General features: G+C 41.4%; 1 protein-coding gene across 2 annotated transcripts in view; it reads left to right on the top strand.

The window, feature by feature from the left end:
- Positions 1-606: 606 nt before the first annotated feature.
- CACUL1 (CDK2 associated cullin domain 1) overlaps positions 607-22,202 on the top strand; it is a gene marked incomplete at its 5' end in the record, with an annotated part of 43,039 nt that continues 21,443 nt past the window's right edge. Inside the window, 3 exons of one of the 2 annotated variants that reach the window (XM_081104902.1) lie at positions 607-1,183; positions 11,378-11,504; positions 12,374-12,476. In XM_081104902.1, coding sequence (XP_080961028.1) covers positions 835-1,183; positions 11,378-11,504; positions 12,374-12,476 — 579 coding nt within the window. The remainder of the gene's footprint in view (positions 1,184-11,377; positions 11,505-12,373; positions 12,477-22,202) is intronic. The other variant, XM_081104901.1, reaches the window with a different exon arrangement.

The following is a 22,202-nucleotide window of genomic DNA, read 5'->3' as shown; positions in this document are numbered from 1 at the left end:
TTCAAACGCAAGCATTTTTTTTTTTGTCACCCTGCTGAGTTTCAGTTTTTATTCTCGGCTTTGAGGTTTGGGTGGTATGGGCTGAGGCCGCGAGCAGTCCATAGACTCTCTCTGATAGAGGAACGTTGTCAATGTGCGACTCGAGCACTGGTGGCTCCCTAGCTCCGTCCCCAAAACAAGGCCGGGCTGCGAGGCCCTGGACGTGCGAAGGCCCGGTAGACCCGCTGAGCCCCCCAAAAACACCACCGAGAGGGTGGCGGACGGCACAGCCAGCCAGCTGGGGTTGGCATTCAGCTGTAGGAGGCGGCCCGGCTCTCGGTCGTCAGGGCAACCAGACGGCGAACGCGCGTGCGCAGACTCCCTTATGACGCGAGACCGGGCGGGGGCGGGGCCGACGAATGCTCTCCCCGACCTGTCGCCCCTCCGAGAGCAGCCCGGCCGGGGCGGGGCGAATCTCTGCCCTGTTGCTGGGGGGTGACTCACAGCCCCCGCCCCTTTTCGCTTTGCTTTCTCGCACCACGTGCTCTCCAGGCCGCGCCTCCCGCTCCCCTCCCCAACTGCCTGTTGGAAGCTGCTGCAAAATGTCGTGAGGGGCGCTTCCGCTTTACGGCTGCCTCTCCCAGACGCGAGCCCGGGAGCGCCCACCGCCGACAGCCGCGTCTCCCAGAGCCAGCCCCGCGGAGAGTGAGCGACTCGGCGCCCCGCCGCCCTCCCCGCCGCGCCCGTTCCGGCCCCCGGCGATGTGACCGCGAGGAGGCGGCGCTGCCCCCTGGCCCGGGGGTCGAGACGGGCGGCAGGTGCCTGTGAGGCGGGCGGGTGCTGGGGGCCGGCAGGATGGAGGAAAGCATGGAAGAGGAGGAGGGGGGCAGCTACGAGGCGATGATGGACGACCAGAACCACAACAACTGGGAGGCTGCGGTGGACGGCTTCCGGCAGCCCCCGCCGCCCCCCTCGTCGATCCCGGCCCCGGCCCGCGAGCCGCCGGGGGGACAGCTGCTGGCGGTGCCGGCCGTCTCGGCGGACAGGAAAGGCCCCAAGGAGGGGCTCCCGTTGGGGCCGCCGCCGCCGGAGGCCAATGGGGTGATCATGATGGTGAAGAGCTGCGACGCGGCCGCGGCCAAGGCGGTGCCCGCCCCCACCCCCAGCTCCACCATCAACATCAACACCTCCACCTCCAAGTTCTGTGAGTCCCGCCGCCCCCCCCGGACGCCGCGCCCACCCTCTTCGGAGCAGCCCCGCTTCCTTTGTTTCAGGCCCGGGCCTCCCCTCCCCTCCCGTCCCGTCCCCGCCTCCTCCCGCCCCCCCCCGTTGGGTGCCTGCGGCCCCGGCGTCTAGGGTTACCTGGCCTAGAGCGGAGCCGGGTGCGCGCTGCCCGACTTCCACGGACGCGAGCCTCCCGCCGCCGGCTGTCAGCGCGAGGAAGCGCTTCTCTCCTCCGCACCCCCTCGAAGTTTCACCCTCACACGGGAGAGGACGATCAGGCAGCTTGAGTGTCCGTCGGGAGAGGCCTTCCGTATTATTATTATTATTATTATTATTATTTTTGCAGCCAGAGAGGAAAATCTGGCACCTTGTGTTCTTGTGCCGGTAGCCAGTCTGCGTTAAACAAGTTGGGGGTTAGGAAGCGGACCGTACCCGCGCCCGTCCTCTCCCCTCCGGTGTCCGTGCACCTTCTGCAGCCGAGGAGGAGATGCGGGAGGTGCCCGTGGAGTGAGCCCGGGCAGCGGGCACAGTGGCATCCGTCCCGACGCCGGTAATCGGTAACATTACGGTCCAAGTCCGCACTGGTAAGAGGAAGCCGCGCAGCATGTGTCCAGACCCAAACTTGGGGTGCGTGTTGGACTTCCGTTGCAGCGATGTGCCTTCCCGTGCTGCTGCAGGCAGGGAGCATTAAGACCAAAGTCTGGAATCCGAAACTGCCCCAGTCGGGAGGAGTGCTCACAGAGTTGGGGGGGGGGGGGAGTGTTTTTGCTTTGAGAGGGTCAATGTGAAAATTGACCATCACAGGCAGGTTTTTCTCTTCTATTAATAACTGCCGTTTTTGAATGGCATCCGGTAAAGCAACTGGAGATTGCGTTTCTAGTTACTAATTTTATCAAACGGCACCAGGAATTGCCCAGGTAGCATTGCAGACAAGGATTGCCTTGATTCAGATAGATGATCACTGCCTTACACTTCGTGTGTGTGTGTGTGTGTGTGTGAACAGCTCATAACCGTACCTCTTCAAGATACTGCTTTAATCAAAGGCATTCATGTGTAGGTATGGTTGGTAAGATCTGTATTTGATGTTTCCCTGTTGTGTGTGCACGAGAGTAATACTTTTATGTACAGTTTGTGTGTTGAAATCTGTGTGGTGAAAGTAGACCTTGGACAGAGTGGCAGGGTGACTTACCTAAATGCTGGAGGAAGCTTGCTTTAGTGCGAACACAGTTCTATGAAGAGTTCAGAAAACAACATAAAAAAGCAGAAATTGGTGCAATTAAGGAACAAATGACTTGCCAAACCAAAAGATTGTTCTTTGAAGATTAATAAGCTTAGACATACCTGTGTTTAACAAGATTGATCAAGGAAAATAGATTGCAAATAAAGTAAGTGAAAGTGGAAATAACTACAAACAGATTTAAAACATAATTTTATGAATTTCTATAGGTTAATAAATTTGAAAGCCTAGATGAAATGTATAAATACTTAAGAAAACTATAAACTCTGAAAGTTGGTAACAGAAGGAAAAGATAGCTTGAACTGCTTAATAAATGTTTAACAAACTGAAATGGTAGTTAAAGACCTCCCCTTTCAAAAACTCTGGACCCAGATAATGTTATAAGTGAGTTGCACTGAACCTTTAGATACTAATACTTAATTCATTTTTACAAGTTGTTCTGGGAAATAGAAAAAAAAAAGAGAGGTGCCAAGTTCATTTTATGAGGTTAGTGAAATCTTGGTTCTAAAATTAGGTAGGGATAGTATGAGAAAATTAGAGCTCTGTTGCACTTATTAGCAAAGATATGAAAATCCTACACAATATACTAGCTTTCAACACTGTTGAGGTCCAACAGTGTGTTAAAAAAATAATGATCTATAGAGTTTGTTTTAGAAATGTAAGCATGGTTTAACATTTATCTATTAATGTAATTTATCTCATTAATAGGCCAAAAGAGAAAAATCATGATTATCTTGATACCATAAAATTATTTAATAAGATCGAGCTCAAAATGCAAGATAACTGTGTAAATGTCATTACCAAAAAGCTACAACAAATAATACTTAATAGAGAAATTTTAGATACATTCACTTCAAGGTGGGTAATAAGGATACCTCCATCACTATTACTGTTTAACATGATAAGAAAGGTCCTGGTTAACACTATTATAAAGGGAAAAATAGGTATAAGGATAGGAAGGGAAATAATGAAACTCATTATTTGCGGATAATATCACCCAGAAGAGTTAAAATCAAGAGAGGAACTATTAGGAGTTTAGCAGGGTTGGTGGATTAAAGATTAGTCTACAAAAGTTAATAGCATTTACTACACTAGCAATCAAAGGTAAATATTGTATAAAATATTAGGAACAAAATTATAAAGTCTCTAGGAATTAACCCAAGAATACATAAAACTTTTAAGGAGAAACTTTAATAAGGAACTAGAACAGGACCTAAATAAATAGAAAAACTTACATATTCTTGGGATAAGATTACTTATAAGAATGTCAGTTTTCTCCATTTTTAACATATAAATTTAAAGTGCTGTCAAAATTCCAGTTGGTTTATCTGACAAACTCAGTCCTCCAAATCTAAAATTTATATGGCAGGCAGGATAAAGCTTGTGAATAGCTAAATCAGTCTTAAAGGTGTGCTTTAATTGGACTTGCCTAGCAGAATTTAAAATACTCTTTCAAAGCTGTAGCAATAAAAACTAGTGTAAGAACAAAACAACAACAACAACAAAATGGACTGGGGGAACAGTGGAGACTTCCTGTGTATATATGTTCAGAACTTAAAGGTGTCGTCGGAAGTCACTGGAGAAAGGAGTGATGTTGTTGGGGAGAGTGGTTCACTACATGAAGAACAAACCTACCACCACAAACAGGATGAACTCTGGATGAATTAAAGATCTAAATGCGAAAGGAACAAGTGTAAAATTGGCCAGAGTCACTGTGGACTAGGTCATAAAAGATCGCTGGAGTGTCGGTGTAGCTGTGAGCTATGATGGTGAAAGTGTACTTTTGGGCTGTTAGGTGAAAACAGCTTCTGGTGGTCTGTTTTGGAATAGATTTTTAAAAAATCATATGTTAGTTTGGTCGATGCTTACTAGATGCCAGTTACTGTGTTTTGTTTCTGTAAAGAGATCATACCTGGAACGGCAGCTATAATTGTAGTCACCTGATTGGATTCACTATACATCCTTCAAGATCTGTCTCCTCTGCACTGGCCAAATAGGCTGGTGAAATCAGAATGCCATACAGGCACCACCCCTGTATCTTTCAAGTCTTGGGAAGATGGTTCCTCTACAGTTTCCTCAGGGATATATTTTAGGTTTATTATTTGGTAGGAGGGGGCACATCTAAGGGGGGTTACTTGTCCCTTCCTATACTGATGGCCCTAACTCACCCCTGAAGTTGGAGACGAGACCTGGAACTTGGGGTTTGGCAGCTACAAACTCTCACACCTCTAACCTTACTTTCCAGAGCCAGCGGCAGCTGCAGTATATCCTTTCCTCGCCGGGACCTTCCAAGTCTCACTCAGGTGTAATTACTTAGTTTAACTTTCCATTCTGTGTTAGTCAGTTTTCTATGATGATAATCACCAAATCTCAGGAGCGTACCCAACAACAAAGGTTTATTTCTTGCTCATGTCATGTTAGTGGCTGACAGTTGACTGGCTCCTCACAAGTCATCTCATTCTGAAGAGCAGCTCTTTTCTGGGTCCTGTCATTCTTGGCAGAGGCAAAGAGAAGAGTGGCCTGAAACACAATGGGTTTTACAGCTTCTGCTCAAATGTTGCAAATGTCACATGTGCTCATTGTCCAAACATGAAACAGAATAGAATGGTTTCGTCTGAATGTGTTGGGGGGTGGGGGCAAGGGTCTAGGGTATGAGGATAAAAGGCAAAGAATGGATGGATGGAGGGAGCAAGGGCGGGAAGGAAGGAAGGATCTTGAGTTGATTGATCGATCATACCATGCCGTGATCTCTTGAGAATTATTAACTCAGTGCACCAAAAATTTCTATTCTCCAGTATTTTAAATTGAACTCAGTGAAATTATTATTTCTTTAAATTTGTGGTTCAAAAATGTGTTCAATATTGACTGTTGAATTGAATGAAATTAACTGATTTTTATTACATCATAAATAAATTTGCCCTTTACTTGATCAGGCCCTGCCAGTTTTCATATTGGTAGATTGTTTTACAGTGGATCAGTTAATATATTCAGGTCTTAAAATACACACTGTTTGCAGCATCTGTGGTGGTTATTCGGCATCTTGCCTTCCGGGTTAGTGGAAGTTGTGCTGCAGCAAGCATCCCGATGCTATTGATCGACTGGCTGCATTCTGGAATCTTACTGGGGATCTTGTCTTGCCATTTTTTTGATATGTATTACACAAAGTGGCATTGATGAAACTGTAAGAGAAAGACATTGTAACGTTTATGTAAGTGCCAGTCTCAAATCCCTAAAGAGAATGAATGCTGTTTACTTCCCCTTTAAACTGTCACCCTATAAGTTGTAGACCATTGTAATCACATTTTAAACTGTTAAGTGTTATATAAAAAAATACTGTTGATAGCCTTCTGTAATATGTCTTGACAGGGCAAGCTGGACTTTAATTTTTCTTACACTTTTGTGGACATTTGGCTATTAACCTCTGTAGATAGACTTACAGAGATATGTAATTTGTAGTTGCAGGTGTGCTGTCTAGACATCTGAATGGCATTTTACTCAACAAATATTTATTCTGTATGCCAAGGTAACAGAATAGCCTCTGGTGATGAATGGAGACACAGTTTAGTGTAGGAGATGATGGACAGGTAATTATAATTAAATGGTAAAGTTATGTATGTATATGGTAGCATAGAGGAAACAGAACATTTATAAAAATGAATAGAAGTTTGTCAGGAGAATTGAGGATGACTTGAAGAGACTTTCTTGCAGAGGAAGCAGGCTGTGCTTAAGATCCATGTTAGAGGTAGGATTTTCTTCTGTAGGAGCCACTGAAGGATGTCAAGGGAGTCAACCTAGTGAAATTTGTCTTAGTGTGTTAGTTTAGATGAGAAAGGAGAGAGATTGGAGACCTAAAGACTAGTTAGTGGGTTGTAATTATTATCGTCTAGACAAGAGATGAAGGCTTGAACACATACAGCAAACATGTCAAACTCAAAGGCTAACATGGGCCAAATAAACAAGGTTTAAGTTTATGTGGGCCGCAAAAAAACAAAAGCTTCAATTTTCATAGAAACGTAGGTTTATTTCGATAGAGACATGCTGAATACAAAGGGCTGAAATAAATGAGTAATCGTTAACATAAAATAACAGAACATTTTAATAAAAATTAATATATTTTCTTGAACATTAACTTACCAGACACTGAATAACTGCACAAATTAATAAGCATAACACAAATAAACCTATTTTTCTTGTTCTCTGAAAGTGAAATATTTCCTGTTGTGCACACCAAACAAGTCAGTACAAACTAATGACATGGCAATTGCCTGCTAAAATATTCGCTGCTAGTATTAGTGGAGAGAAATAGTGCGCCTGTGCATAAGGCGCATAAGGGAAATGAATGCAACACGATTATAGTAATCAGTCATTAGTGAATGTTGTAGTTTGTTATTAATAATCCTCCTATATAATAAAGAGCTAGTATGCAAATAGTCATCACACCCTCACACCGTAACGCCTTAACGGCTCAGACACTCAACACTGGGGAGAGAGGAATGGGGACCAGCCAGGCACAAATGAGCTCACGAGAGGGGAATGGGGACCAGCTAGGCTGCGGCCCGGGAGAGGGGCAAACCGCCCGCCCTGCGGTTCTGGGCGCCAGTGGCTGCACCTGTGCCTGTGGCCCCGGAGACGGACAAGCCGCATGCCCCGCGGTCCCAGGCGCCAGTGCCTGTGGCCTGGGTGAAGCCCCCCCCGCCTACAGTCCCCTGCAGCTGTGACCGGCCCGAGTGAAGCCGGCTTGGGTCCTGGCTGCTTGTGACTGGCCGGAGGAGGGAATCCTGAGTCCCGGGTGTGGGGCGAGGCAGAGGTGGTTAGGTGCGATCAGGCCAGCAGGGGAGCAGTTAGGGGCAATCAGGCAGGCAGGCAGAGATGGTTAAGGGTGATCAGGTAGACAGAGGTGGTTAGGGGTGATAAGGCAGGCAGGCGAGTGATTAGGAGCCAGCGGTCCAGGATTGCGAGAGGCTGTCAGACATCCCCCCAGGGGCCCTGGATTGGAGAGGGTGCAGGCTGGGCTGAGGGATTCCCTCCCCCCCCCCCCCCCCCGTGCATGAATTTCGTGCACCGAGCCTCTAGTTGTGTATAACAGAATATTGTAAAAATTGATTTTTATTAAAACATTTCTTACATACCATTATATTGACTGGGCTGCAAAAATATTCATTGTGGGCCACATGCAGCCTGTGGGCTGCGAGTTTGACATGCTTGACATACAGCATTGGAAGAGGTTGTTTCAGATTTTGGAACTATATGGGGACTAGACTCTACAAAATTTATGGGTCAAGGAGGGAGGATGAAGACTTAAGATTGAGGGTTTGGATGACTGGAAGCTGGCACTACCTTTGACCTGAATGTGGGAGGAGTATAGGTAGGTCTGTGTGTGTGTGTGTGTGTCTGTCTCTTTTTAAAAGATGTCTATGGACCATTAAGGTAGTGAGGATTAGTAGGCAATCAGTCAATCTGAGCTTTCTCATTCTGTGCTTCAGAATATTGGAAATACTAAGAAGAAAATTTAATTTCATTAGATTTATTTTTCCATTTCTGAGGATTTAAGATTCAGCAAACTCTTTGGACTTAAACCAAAACTTTGCTCTTATTACAAGTTTGTAATTTGAAAACTCAAACTGTGAAAAGACACATAATTAAAATCAGTGGTTCCCTCCCCTGCCTCTTTCATTCCTGGACTTTTTACTCAATGCATTTAGATGTTTCTTTTGATATTTATCCACTCATTTTAATGTGTTAATATTGTTATTCTTTAATTTATCACTTTTATATTACCTATTGACTTCCCATTAAGGTGAGGATTTAGTTCTCACATACTTCATCTCTTCAGTTAATAACACAATTTTTGGTTCAGTCAATAGACCATATTTACATTATGACTATGTAAATAGTCACTCAAGGGCCAGGAGTATACTCAGATTACACATTCTTTCACATAGAAAGAATTTTGGTATTAGTTGCCTTATTTATACTTCCATGATTTTTGTTAAACTCATCTTAAAAACGTTGCAACAGCTTCCTCAGATTCACCATATATCTGTCACTGGTGTTTTCACAATGCTCAGTTAATCAGTATTTTTTCTTGTCTGCTTGTGAAGCTGTTAGTCTTCCTGTTCCTATTTATTCTTTAGGGTCTCTGCACAGTTGCTTCTCAGGGACTTCCCAAATAGTTACTTGATGTCTTCTTTTTTATTGGTGTGTTCTGTTGTATGTGTGTGTTGTATTCAGAACATATCTTCTGAGAAAATGTGTGTGTGGATAAGTTTGTATATATAAAAGTGCTGCTTTTCACACTTGATTGACAGTATGTGTATAGACTTCTTAACTGAAAATCTTTCTTCCTTGGACTTTTTTAGTGTTGCTTCATTGACTTTAAGCTTGCAGTATTAGAATGGAGAGTTCAGATGCCATGTGACTTTTTTTTCCTTGAACATTTCTGGGATATTTTCTTATATTTGTCAATATTTTTCTCCCTTTACATTTTCTCTATTTTCCCTTTTCTCTGGAATTGATACTGTTAGTCAAATGTTGATTTCCTGTTTTGATTCTCTAAGTTTGTTCATTAGTTTTCGCTTTGTTCTGAGAGAGTTTTATTTTCTTAATTATCTTTGTTTTCATCATATCAATTTTTGTTTGTTTTGCTCTCTCCTGTCTGAGATTTTGCAAATCTTGATGATCTTTAGCTCTATTCATATTTAAAAGTGAAAAGGGCTAATTGGCAGTTCTGTGTTTGAGGGGGGCCTTTTCAAGTATAAGTGTGGGCTTCTCTGCAGAACTGCTATTTTGTGCAGGAAGTGCCAAATAGTATGTTAATGTCTTTTCTCTGGGATTGTTCCGTTTCCATAAAGAAGGATCTTCCATTCGAAGGGAGAAGGATGGGGTGGATAGGTGGAGCAGGAAAAAAAGTATATTTCTTCTGGCTGATGGCATTCTAGAATTAAAGAGAAGAGCAGGGTTAGATATTTGAGCATTTCTAATGTTATTGTTGACTTAAAATCCACAAGCCCTATGACACCCCCCCCCCCGCCCCGACACCCCCCCCCCACACACACACATTTACTATGAATCTTAGAGTCTGAAGCTTTTATCTTTCAGTTTTTGCACTAACAGTACTTCTCTTTTTTACTGTTTAGTCTTCCAGTCAATCTTTACCTCTCACCCACCAGCTCTGCCTTGAATCCACACTCGCTGTATCCTGTCCTCAGGTCCTGAACTGCTCGGAGGCCTGCAGGACACCTGTCAGTGCACTTCCTGGCGTTTCTGCCTCAGCACACCTGCCTTACGCTGCTGCTTCACAGTTAAACTTCCTGGTCTTAATGCCATGGAAAGATGATTTGTTTTTAAATCTTGCAGGAAATCACAGAATTTTAAAACTATGGCAGACCTGCATGCAGTTAGTGTGGTTTACACCTGTGTCATCTCAACTGAGCAGATACTTCTGATTTGAATATTTAGATAGGTTGGAGTTGGAGAATAATGGGTGAGAAGCATCTTGAACCTCAGTGACTAATATTTAGAAATCATTGATGTGATAGAAAGAAGCTAGGTCAAGGCTTTGTTTTCCCTGGTCTCTCAGCCAGTAATTAGCCACGAACCCTTGGGGAAGTCAACCCCTGAGCGCCCCAGTTTCTGGTAAAACAATAAAATACTGGATGTAGTAGTTGTTTGCTCCGATCTTCTGAGGTAGTTCACAAGACATAAGATGTCTTAGAGCAGTGGTTCTCAACCTTCCTAATGCCTCGACCCTTTAATACAGTTCCTCATGTTGTGGTGACCCCCAACTTCATTGTTATAAATTGAACATAATTAAAGCATAGTGATTAATCACAGAAATAATATGTAATTATATATGTGTTTTCCGATGGTCTTAGGCGACCCCTGTGAAAGGGTCATTCTATCCCAAAGGGGTTGCGACCCACAGGTTGAGAACCACTGTCTTAGAGGCTTTGGCTAGTTCTTTTTAACACTAGCTTCATTTCATTGTTGTGAAATAGCTGTCACCATGGATATCAAAGTTGTTAGGACACTGTGAAAAATGCTTTATTAAACGTGGAGTGAAGGAGTAAGCTAGCCACTGGGAATGAGGTAAGCCCCAGTGTAAGGCTCTATAGTTCATCGATGCTTTTTTCTGTTGGGCTTATCCAGGGTGTAAGGTAGCAAGAGCCCACCAGAGTTATAGCAATGTCTAGGAGGCATTAGTAAGTCTCTGCAGGTTTTCAGTAACTTCTTTTGTTACTATAGCATTTTAAAAAATGATTTTATTGACTTCAGATAGGAAGGGAGAGGGAGAGAGATAGAACATCAATGATGAGAAAGAATCATTGATCATCAGCTGCCTCCTGCACGCCCCCCACTGGGGATCGAGTTTACAACCCAGGCACATACCCTGACTGGGAATTGAACCAGGACCTCCTGGTTCATAGGTCAAAACTCAACCACTGAGCCAAGCTGACCGGGCATTACTGTAAAATTTGGACTTTAATTTTCATAGTCATGCTTAGGTAGATTTTCCCAGGGGTGTTCCATAACCTTATTGTGGTTCACGGATAGGATATCTTTTTACATCATTGACAAATGGGTATTTGAAGGTCAGTGCAAGTTTGAGTGGCTACACTGATAACGGAAGCTTACAGAAACCAGGAAGGGAAACCAGTGATATTTGCTTGTTTTGTTTTTATTTTTAAAGATGGACAAATTCATAGTAATTTCTCTTAAAATCATCATTAATGGTTGCTTAGAATCCCTGACCAGGCTGTTTTGGTGTTTTTTGTTTTGTTTTGTTTTTTTGAAATGGGATAGTAATTGAGTTGTATTTAGGTGATAAAGTGTCAGTGTGAAATCTAAAAGGAATTTGACTGAGGATACAAAATTGCTATAGTTCCTGTTTACTTTACATGTGGTAATAGTAATATTTATTTTACTTTTTACTTTTAGTAATGAATGTTATAACTATTGAAGATTATAAGAGCACATATTGGCCAAAATTGGATGGTGCCATAGATCAGCTTTTAACCCAGAGTCCTGGTGACTATATCCCCATATCCTATGAACAGATATACAGGTAAGTCGGGATTTAATTCGCCTGGGTTTGAGAGGGTGTATTGAGGTTCTTGGCAACTTGATTATGATAGTATGTATGCATATAATATATATAATATATAAGATGAGGCTCTAAGTTATTTATATGTTACACACATGTGGATTGAAGGTTTGATTTATACTTTTTGCTTCAGACTTGGTTTTCAAATCAAGATAGAGTTAACTCCATCTCAGCCTGCCATCTGTGCCATATATAATGCAGAAATGATGGAGGTCAGCAAAAATATATATGTTTAGTCTCACAGGGAGACTTTAGCTTAATCTGTCCATGTTTATTGACACACAGTTCTAACTCTCTGGTTATTTTGTTTCCCAGCTCCTGGTAAATGGAAGCAGCAAATTAGTGAGGAACTGGGGTGGGTATGAGATCAACCCAGTCACAAGAGGAGGAAGTGACAACTGGGTTGTTCCACACAAGTGAGGCACAAAGAGGTTACATTGCACATGTTTTTGTGAGTTAGAAACTTTCTACCCATTATCACTCTCTCTTCCTTATTTTGAGATTCATTAAAATGAGAGAGAAGCTGGTCTATAAGTAGTTACCATAGTCAGACTCTTAGATTATCACCAAGTATTAGATTATCTAGTATTGATAAAATGTGTAGTAGAGTACTCATAAAAGATTTATTTGTTGCTGGTGGTAATACCTCTCCCATCTGAACACTGATTGGAGCAGGGTAAATTTTTTATTTAAAAGTTGTGATTGGTCACTGTTTTTAGGCCTGAATTGGTTATTTGACCAGTGGCTGTATATTCAGAGTATGCTTTAACCTTAGGCTGAATTACATGCTTCATCATTAACCTGGTTTTTCTGTTTTGTTTCCCCCACAGTTGTGTGTATAAATGTGTATGCCAGCAGCACTCAGAACAGATGTATAGTGATCTGATTAAGAAGATAACTAATCACTTAGAGAGAGTCTCAAAGGAGCTGCAGGTAAAGAACTGATTGTATTGCTTTCTGCTTCCTTGGGATTTTCTGACTGGTTGCAATTAGCCTGTATAATATACCTCCAGAGGCTTGTTAATTTGAGTATGAGATAAATTTATAAACACTTTCTAGGTGGATATTGACCAAAGGAGCTAATTTTGTAATAGATTATTATTTAAAAATTTTGACATAAATTGTGGAAATTTTTTAGATTGAATGTATTTCAGACTTTAACTGATTCATTTATTACCATGTGAATATTTATTTAAAACCTTATTTTTTTTCCGGTGCACTTTGGTATTTGGTGGCATTTATAATATAAATGTGTATATGTTAATTTTTTTCTGAAACTTTCAAAAAATTATCTTTGAAGAGTGATTTGCCTACCAGTTTCTAAAATTTGCTAATTATGAACAACTGAAGTCAGAATTTTGTTGATAAACCCTCTTTAGACAAACATCATCCTGGCTGTAAAATCTGGGGCAAGTTGTAGGAAATACTCTGCTTAAGAAAACACTTGGCCTCTTGATCCCCCCAACATCCCTCTCTGCCTAAGTAAGGTTTCCAGTGCCTGAAGGTCAAGTACTATTTTTATGCCAGGGCCAGATCACATTTTAGTTCTGGAGTAGAAGTAACATGATGTATAGGAAAGTCACTCAGCAATAAATTATGGGTCTACACCACAGTTGGGAAGTACTCCAGCAATTCTAAAATAGCGACAGTTTCTAGAAAGTGCTGGGCTGTGCTCTGGGCTTAGATATTATTCTTTACTTACCTGTGTGCTGAATTATCTTAGTCTTATTTAGCCCAAACTGTTGTACTAAGTAGCTTTCTTTTTTTTTTTTTTTTTTTTTAAATTATAGCCAGAGCATTGTTTATCATAGCCAAATATATACTTTTCCTGTTGTTAGTGTAAAGTGTTTTCTTCATCTTTTTGCCACTAAATACAAGATCTTTATTCATTTAACAAATATATTTAGTACCTAGGTATTGTATATAAATTGCAGATGAAACCCCTGATCTGTACATTATAGCTTTGAAAGGTTTACCTACTACAGTGGAGCCTTGACTTACGAGTTTAATTCGTTCCTGGACCGAGCTCGTTAAGGAGTTCGTTAACTCAAATTACTCTGTCAACTCAATGCAAAAAATCGGCTGAGAGACCGCTGGTATCTCAAAAAACTTGTTAGTTAGGATACTCGTAAGTCAAGGCCCCACTGTAATTCTTTTTTACTTTAAATAATTTTATATTTTTCAGTTACAGTTGACATATACTATTATATTAGTTTCAGGCATACAACCTAGGGAATAGACATTATATAACTTAAGAAGTGATCACCCTTATAAATCTAGTACTGATCTGACACCATACATAGTTATTACAATATTAGAGGCCCGGTGCATGAAATTCGTGCACGGGAAGGGGGGGTTCCCCTCAGCCCAGCCTGCACCCTCTCCAATCCTGGACCCCTTGGGGGATGTCCGACATTCCTCTCACAATCCTGGACCACTGGCTCCTAATTGCTCGCCTGCCTGCCTGCCTGGACACCCCTAATTGCCCCCCCCCCCCCCCGCTGGCCTGATTGCCCCTCACTGCCTCTGCATGCCGACCTGATCGCCCCTAACTGCCCCCTGCTGCTGGCCTGATTGCCCCTCACTGCCTCTGTGTGCCTGCCTGATCGCGCCCCCCCCCCCTCCCTCGCTGGCCTGGTCACCCCTTACTGCCCCCCCTGCCGGCCTGGTTGCCCCCTCACTAACCCCCCTGCTGGCCTGGTCGCCCCACGCAGCCTGCTTGTTCAGTTGTTAGGTCGTCCCTCACTAACCCCCTTGCTGGCCTGGTTGTAGGCAGCCATCTTGTGAGGGCGTGATGGTCTATTTGCATATTACCTCTTAAGATTATTGACTATATTCTCTGTGCTGTGCTTTACATCCTCATAACTATTCTGTAATTACCAATTTGTACTTCTTAATGCCTTCACCCTTTTCACCCATCATCCCCAACCCCCTCCTCTCTGGCAACTGTCAAAATGTTCTCTCTTTGTGACCCTGTTTCTGTTATGCTTGTTCATTTAATTTGTTTTTTAGATCTATTTTGGCCTAAGTATTGCTACCCCAGCTTTTTTTGTTTCCATTTTCATGAAATATCTTTTCCCATCTCTTTTGAAGTGAGTCTCTTGTAGACAGCATATGTGAAGGTCTTGTTTGTTATCCATTCAGCCTCCATAGGTTTTTTTGATTGGAACATTTCGCCTATTTGCATTTAAAGTAATTCTTGATAGATATGTATTTATTGCCATTTTATTACTCATATTTTTTATATTCTTTCTTCATCTTCTTAAAGAAGACCCTTTAAAATTTCTTGTAATACTGGTTTGGTGGTGATGAACTCCTTTAGTTTTTTCTTGTCTGGGAAGCTCTTTATCTGTCCTTCGATTTTAAAGGATAGCTTTACTGGGTAATCTTGGTTGTAGGTCTTTGCTTTTCATCCCTTGGAATATTTTGTGCCAATCCCTTCTGTCCTGCAAAGTTTCTGTTTAGATATCAGCTGTCAGTCTTATGGGAGCTCTCTTGTAGATAACTGCTTTTCTCTTGCTGCTTTTAAGATTCTCTCTTTGTTGTTAACTTTTGGCATTATAATTATGATGTTTCTTGGGTTGGGCCTCTTTGGTTTATCTTGTTTGGGATTTTCTGTGCTTCCTGTACTTGTATGTGCATTTCCTTCACCAGGTTAGGGGAGTTTTTCATCATGATTTTTTCACATAAGTTTTCAGTGTCTTGTTCTCTTTTCCTTCCTGCATCCCCATTATGCAAATATTGGTATGCTTGAAGTTGTCCCAGAGGCTCCTTACACTGTCTACTTTTTTGGATTATTTTTTTCTTTTTGTTATCCTTATTGGGTGTTTTCTGTTTCCTTCCAAATCTCTGATTTGATCCACTGTTGATTCTTTGTAATGTATTTTTTATTTCAGTTAGTGTATTCTTTATTTCTGACTGGTTCTTTTTGTGTTCTATTTCCTTTTTTATGTTTCCTATCTTTATTGCAGTTCTTACGAAGTTCTTTGACCATCCTTATAACCAGTGTTTTTGAACTTTGCATCTAGTAGATTGCTTGTTTACATTTTGTTTAGTTTTATCCCCCTGGAGTTTTGTTTTATTTTTTCATTTGGGACATGTTGCTTTGTTTCCTTATTTTGGCTGACTCCCTGGGTTTGTTTCTATGTATTAGGTAGACTTGCTATGTCTCTTGTGCTTGGTAGTGTGGCTTTATATAGTAGTTGTCCTATAGGGTCTAGTAAGTAGCACAGCCTCCCCAGTCACCTGAGCTGGGCACTCCAAGTCCCCTACCTCCCCCATCCCCCTGTACGCTATGTATACTGTCCTGTTGAAGTTAAGCCTTGATTGCTGTTGGCATCTCAGTGGGAGGGCTTTTCACTTGGGCTAGATTGGCTACCAGGACTGACTATAACCACCATGGAGGATTAGCTGTGCAGGGGTCAAAACCATGGAGCTTCACTGGGGCTCTGTTTCCTGTTGCGTCCACCCTTTGAGTGTGTCCCTTGTGGAGGAGGTTGGAAGGTGGTCTGAAGCTATCCATCAGTTGTGCTGGTTCTGGGGCTTCCTGGTAGGTTCAGGCCAAGGTCATCTGTAGGATCCACCTGGCATGAGCTACAAAGTGATCTCCAGATGGCTGCTGCTTGTGCTTGGCTCTGAGGTGCTAAGGAGAGATCAAGCTGCAAACGGAGGCCAACTGCCACTAGTGCCGGGACTGGGCCCATTTACAAGAGGTATTTGGCTTGCTGAGGCCAGGTGCTGCTTGTTTGAGAAATTTTAGCAAAGTCTGAAGCATGTGCCAAGACAGGCTGTTTGCATGGAATAGCCACTGGAAACAGTGGTTTCTTTTGCCTCTACTTTTCCTCCCTTCCCTCTTCGAAGAGGGGACATTCTACTTGTCTGTTAGGGTTTGCCCAACTTTTAACTTCACTATTCCTGATAGGCTTAATTAATCACCTTCTCCTTTTTGCTTCTGTATTTATTTGTATTGCTACTATAGTCCTTAGTTTAGCACTTTGGCATATATTTAGTTATCAAGCATGATGTCACCTTTGCCACACTGAGCTTCTCGAGGGTAAGAATCCTGACTATAGTTTTCCCTTGGTCTGCTGTAGTTTTGAGCCAAGTTAAGAACTCACTGATAAATGTACTAGTCATAATACTATTGATCAAATGCTTCTAATTCTCTTCATTCTGGATACATGACAAGAGTACTTCTCTATCCCATTGAATTTAAACTTGGCCAAGTGACTTACTTTGTCTATGAATTGTGAGTGAAAGGGAAGTATATATCCCAAAATCTGAAGCCTTTGAGTTCGGCTGTGCAATTTTCCATGTTTCCTTAACCTCCCAAGTGTTCTAGTTGGTAGAGTCTCCCTTAACCTGAATCTCTGAGTAATAAGTCTGACATGGAGCAGACCCTCAAGATGGGCATGTAACATGAGTTGGAAAAAAAGATTTGCTATACATTTTCTCTTAATTTTTTAGTTCATTTAAAATTTTTATTTTAATTGAGGTATAATTCAAGTCCTGACATTCACCTTTTTTGTTTTGTAAAGTAAGTTTTTATTGATTTTAGAGAGAGAGAAAGGGAGAGGGAAAGAGAGAGTAATATTCATATGAGAGAGAAACACTGATTGGCTGCCTCCTGCACACCCTCTACCAGGGATCAAGCCTGCAACTTGGGCATAGGCCTTGATTGAGAATTGAATCTCAGCCTCTTGGTGCATGGGACCACTCACCCAGCTGAGCCACATCAGCCAGGACACATTCACCTTTTTAAAGTGTACAATCAGTCAGCATTAGTTTTTAATATGGTCACAAAGTTGTGCAACCATCACCACTAATTTCAGAACATTTTAGTCACCCCAGACTAACAGCCAGTACTCATTAGCAGTCACTCCCTATTCTTTCCTCCTCATAGCCACTGACAACCACTAATCTTCTTTCTGTCTCTGTGAATTTGCCTATTCTGGACATTTTATAGAAAAGGAATTAGATAATAGGTAGTCTTTTGTGTCTGGCTTAATTAACTTTTCAAGGTTCATTCATGTTTATGGCAGATTAATACTTCATTTCTTTTTATGGCTGAATAGCATTCCATTATATAGTTACTAGAGGCCTGATGCACGAAATTTGTGCAAGGGGGCTTAGCCCCTACCCCTGTGGTGGCCCCATCTGCCTCAACCACGCCCGCTGCGGGTTCTGGAAGGTTATCCAGAAGGATGTCTGGTCTAATTAGCATATTATGCTTTTATTATTATAAATACCACATCTTGTTTATTCAGGCTATGTTATTTTAAGTCACTGAGATTTTGGGGGTTGTTTTTGATTGACATAATAAATATTAGAATTTACAATATTTAGAATATCTTGCTTTACCCAACTACCATTTGGGTAATTGAATTTGATGAATATAAATAACATCCTGCACTCTTAAAACTATCTTAAATGACAGTTCCACATTTTTATTATTTTTGCATACATCTGAATTTGGAAGTCACTAGAGAAGTTGTGAGACATACTCTCCCCATATAATGTTGATAAATCTGGTGTATGTTAATGCATTTTATTGAATTGAGACTATATTTTTACTTTTACCAAATGAAAATGTTCTGATGTTTTGATCCAGTAGCTTTATAGTTAGGAATCCACTAGCAACAGTTTCTTTGTCAATAGTTTATCCCCAATAAACAGTGTTCAGAGATTTGGTTCCCGGGCCGGGATAGTAACATTAAAGTGTTAGGAATAGCACCAGTAGGACTAACCTGAGTTCAGGATCCTGAGGGGGACAGACCACAATCACAGGTGGAAAAGGAAAATGTTGCAAATTTATTCTCAAATAGGGCTGGATTTAGAATAGTTTAAATGAGTATTTGTCAACTATTTTAATGAAAAAGAAGTTAACTAATTACATGTTAACCTTTTATTTAATAAAAAGGAGTATTTTTATGTGTTTAAAGATAAATATATCTTGATTGAATTAAATGTAATTTGACTCTCAAACCAGTTTATTATTTATTATATTAATGGAAATTAATAGAAAATAAACCACAGTCAGTCAGTATTAGTTAACTTTGATTCACTCTTCAGAGACACCTCCAAATTGCCAACAAACTGAGCCAGATTCTCTAGGTGTTTAAAATCAGAGCAAGGGTTGCTTTGCTATTTGTGTTTTGTCCAGTGGGTGGCAGCATAACGCAACTTGTATATTTTTTAAAGGCTATAATATTTATACCTGTTGAACTAAAGAGTATTTTCAAAACGTTCATTCCCCCAAATACGGTATTTATGCCTTGCTAGAGTGAGGGAGATTTTAGATAAGAAAGTTGCCTGTTATCCTTTTAACATAGATTTCTAATAAAATAAACATTGTTGCCAACTCTTCACAGGCATGTTCTACTGAAATTTTTTTCTGAGTAAGTTATTTGGAGATCTATTTATTAATCAAAACTAGCCTTTCATTAAAAGCAGTTGTTAGCCGAAACAGGTTTGGCTCAGTGGATAGAGCGTCGGCCTGCGGACTGAAAGGTCCCAGTTTTGATTCTGGTCAAGGGCATGTATCTGGGTTGCGGGCACATCCCCAGTAGATGTGCAGGAGGCAGCTGATCGATGTTTCTCTCTCTTCGATGTTTCTAACTCTCTATCTCTCTCCCTTCCTCTCTGTAAAAAATCAATAAAATATATTTTTAAAAAAAAAAAGCAGTTGTTACAGCAAAGTTATTCTTGTCTCAAAATTTGCCAGTGAGGCACCCTGTAAGTTTACTATCAGACGAGATCGGGCGCGTTCAGGGTGGTATGGCCGTAGACATAAGTTTACTATCTTTTGAAGGAAGGGACGGTGTTTTCTCCTCATAGGCTTAACACAATGCCAGATCCCAAGGAGAAATCTATAAAAGTACTTACTAATTGATATATGGCATTTGTTAGCTTTACAGCTGAGATTACTACAACCATCTACTTGGTTAGTTCAAACAGCATCCTGAACTCAGAAAATGAAATTTGGGATGAGCAAGAAAGTCAGATCATTTAAAGAACAGTTATTTGCTGTTGTTTATTGTTACAGTGATCACAATACACTTATGAGTTGTGCTCTTTCTAAAACTTTTTGTTTTGAGACAGTTATATTCCTAAATTGGAAAAGATACAAGGAAAAAGTTTTCTTTAAAAAATAAGCAAATAGGGTTAAGGTGGTAGATTTTGCCAAGTGTTAAGAGATGAAGTCTATAGGAAAGTGAGAAGTTATCCTCGTCCACCCGACTTCTTTGGATATTTTCTGTATTAAGTAATTCTTGGGCCTTTTGTAACCGCTCTATGTCATCTAGCTAGTCAGTTTAAAAACTAGGATTAGAACCTAGATTTATGTCATTGTTATATGGATAAGCTGAAGGAATCCTGGATTACAGAGGCTAGACTTTAATTCAGTTTGTTTAAGCTATTTGGAAACTGTGGAAAGTCGTATTTTAGAAATAAATGAGGAAGAAATGTCCATATCATACTAGTAGTAACAATAGGAGCAGTTAACTTTGAGAGTTAAGAGAGAAGTGCCTTCTGGACTCCCTTTGACTTCTTTATTGTTACCTTTAATTAGAAACACATTCTTACAACTTATCTGAGGAGCATCTAATATGTATGTTATAGCTTAAGGCTCCTGTGGTTCACTTACCTTGTATAGAATTTACCATTTTTTGGATAGTCTACTATGGAAACACTACCTTCGCAGCAGGAATGAGAATGGAATGTCAGATGTATCTGGGAGGGAATTGCATTTTTATGTAGCATCTTTGTCAGCCTCAGGTGTAATTTATGTTGCTTCTGGAGCCTTGACACATCTGTCCATTGGCAGAATGCTCTTGTTCTGGAAAGTCATGGAATAAGCCAGTTAGACTAAAAGCGTATTATACATTGTTTTGCTAAAGTTAGTCATGTAGAGGCAGGTTTTTAAAAAAAGGAATTTCTAATTTAACTCAGAAAATAATATTAAGGATCCTTGAGAGAGCAATCAGGTTCATTTGTGTGTCCAAAATGCCAAAGTCATATTTGGTAATATAGGAATTAATGTTAAAAGATTTAAAATAAAATTTGAGAATTTTTAGCATTTCCATTTGACTTAAAAAAAAAAACACCCTTCAATTTGCTGAAATTCTCCACCTTTTTGTGCATGTTGTACACCTTTTCTGCCAGGTCATTACATATATTAATCAGAGTTAATTTAAAGACAGATGTAGGCCTCTGCATCTGGGCTTTGTTGACACTTTAATTCTTGACATTGGGTTATAGTTTCTTGATTTTTTTGTTGTTTCTTTTCTTTTTTAAAATACAATTTTATTGATTTCAGAGAGAGGAAAGGAGAGAGAGAGGTAGAAGCATCCATGATGAGAGAGAATCATGGATCGGCTGCCTCCTGCATGTCCCCTACTGGGGATTGAACCCACAACCCGGGCATGTGCCCTTGACCGGAATCAAACCCAGGACCCTTCAGTTTGTAGACTGACGCTCTATCCATTGAGCCAAACCGGCTAGGGCGATTTTTTGGTGTTTTTTAATTTTTGGTAACTGACCTTTGCTGGTGACAGGAGGGCAGGAGGATCTCTAGCAGTAGGCAGTTTTTGCCTTAGATCAGAGAAGGGTCATCAGGTGTAGGTGGGTCACCTCTTCCCTTCAGCAAATGACTTTTGCTTTGTATCTGAATAGGGTCCAGGGTACTTGCAGCTTTTGTTTGTCTTCCATTGGCAGCTAATCACCACTTTTTCAACTCCAGTAGGGTGCAGAGCATGCATGGGCTTCTTCAGGTACTTCTGCCCCATCCTCAAACCTTGGCACCTCTGTGCCACAGAGAGTGGCTCTCACATCTCTTTCACTGCCTTCACTCATCTCTCAAAGACCCAGTGGAAACCCATGGAAAAGAGCTGGCGACTAGGTGGGGACTGCCCTTGTGTGAGGCTCTGGGGGATTCTGTGCTGTTAGCTCACACTTGGCCTTTAATGATTCATTCAACTCCAATGGTTTTCTTGCCAGCTTTTATGGCTGCCATCACCAAAGGAGATGCAGTTCCGGTATTTTTTCTTTCCATAGAGGAACTTGTCACTCTTTAGAATTCATTTCACTTGGTTGGGCTTGTGGAAAATATAGAGACTTCAGGTCAACAAATAGATTCTGTAGTAGGTTAACAAGACTTTTTAAAAAAAATCTATACTAATAAGAGGGTAATATGCTAATTAGACTGGACATCTTCCGGATGTCCTTCCTGACAAAGCCACGGTGGCGGGGGCCAAGGTAGAGGTGGTTAGGGGCGATCAGGCCGGTAGGGGAGCAGTTAGGGGCATCAGGTCGGCAGGCAGAGGCGGTTAGGGGTGATCAGGCTGGCAGGCAGGCAAGCAGTTAGGAGCCAGTGGTCCCGGATTGCGAGAGGGATGTCCGAGGGGTCCTGGATTGGAGAGGGTGCAGGCCAGATTTCGTGCACCAGGTCTCTAGTATAATCATAAGTGTGGGACTGATGTTCTCTCATGAATTTTCCCATTCTAAGTGGAGGAGGCACTTCACTGTTCTATTTTAATAACTTTATAATCACTGAATTTGATGTCAAGAAATTGTTAAATTTATAGAAAAAATTCACCTATAGTCTTAATACTAATGTTGAAATGTTAGTGTATCGTATTTTTACTGATTTCAGTATAATTG

Source organism: Myotis nattereri (assembly GCF_964212035.1).
Source record: "Myotis nattereri genome assembly, chromosome: 13".
Taxonomy (NCBI): Eukaryota; Metazoa; Chordata; class Mammalia; order Chiroptera; family Vespertilionidae; genus Myotis; species Myotis nattereri.
Note: the sequence above shows the minus strand (reverse complement) of the source record. Positions and strands in the feature narration are given on the sequence as shown.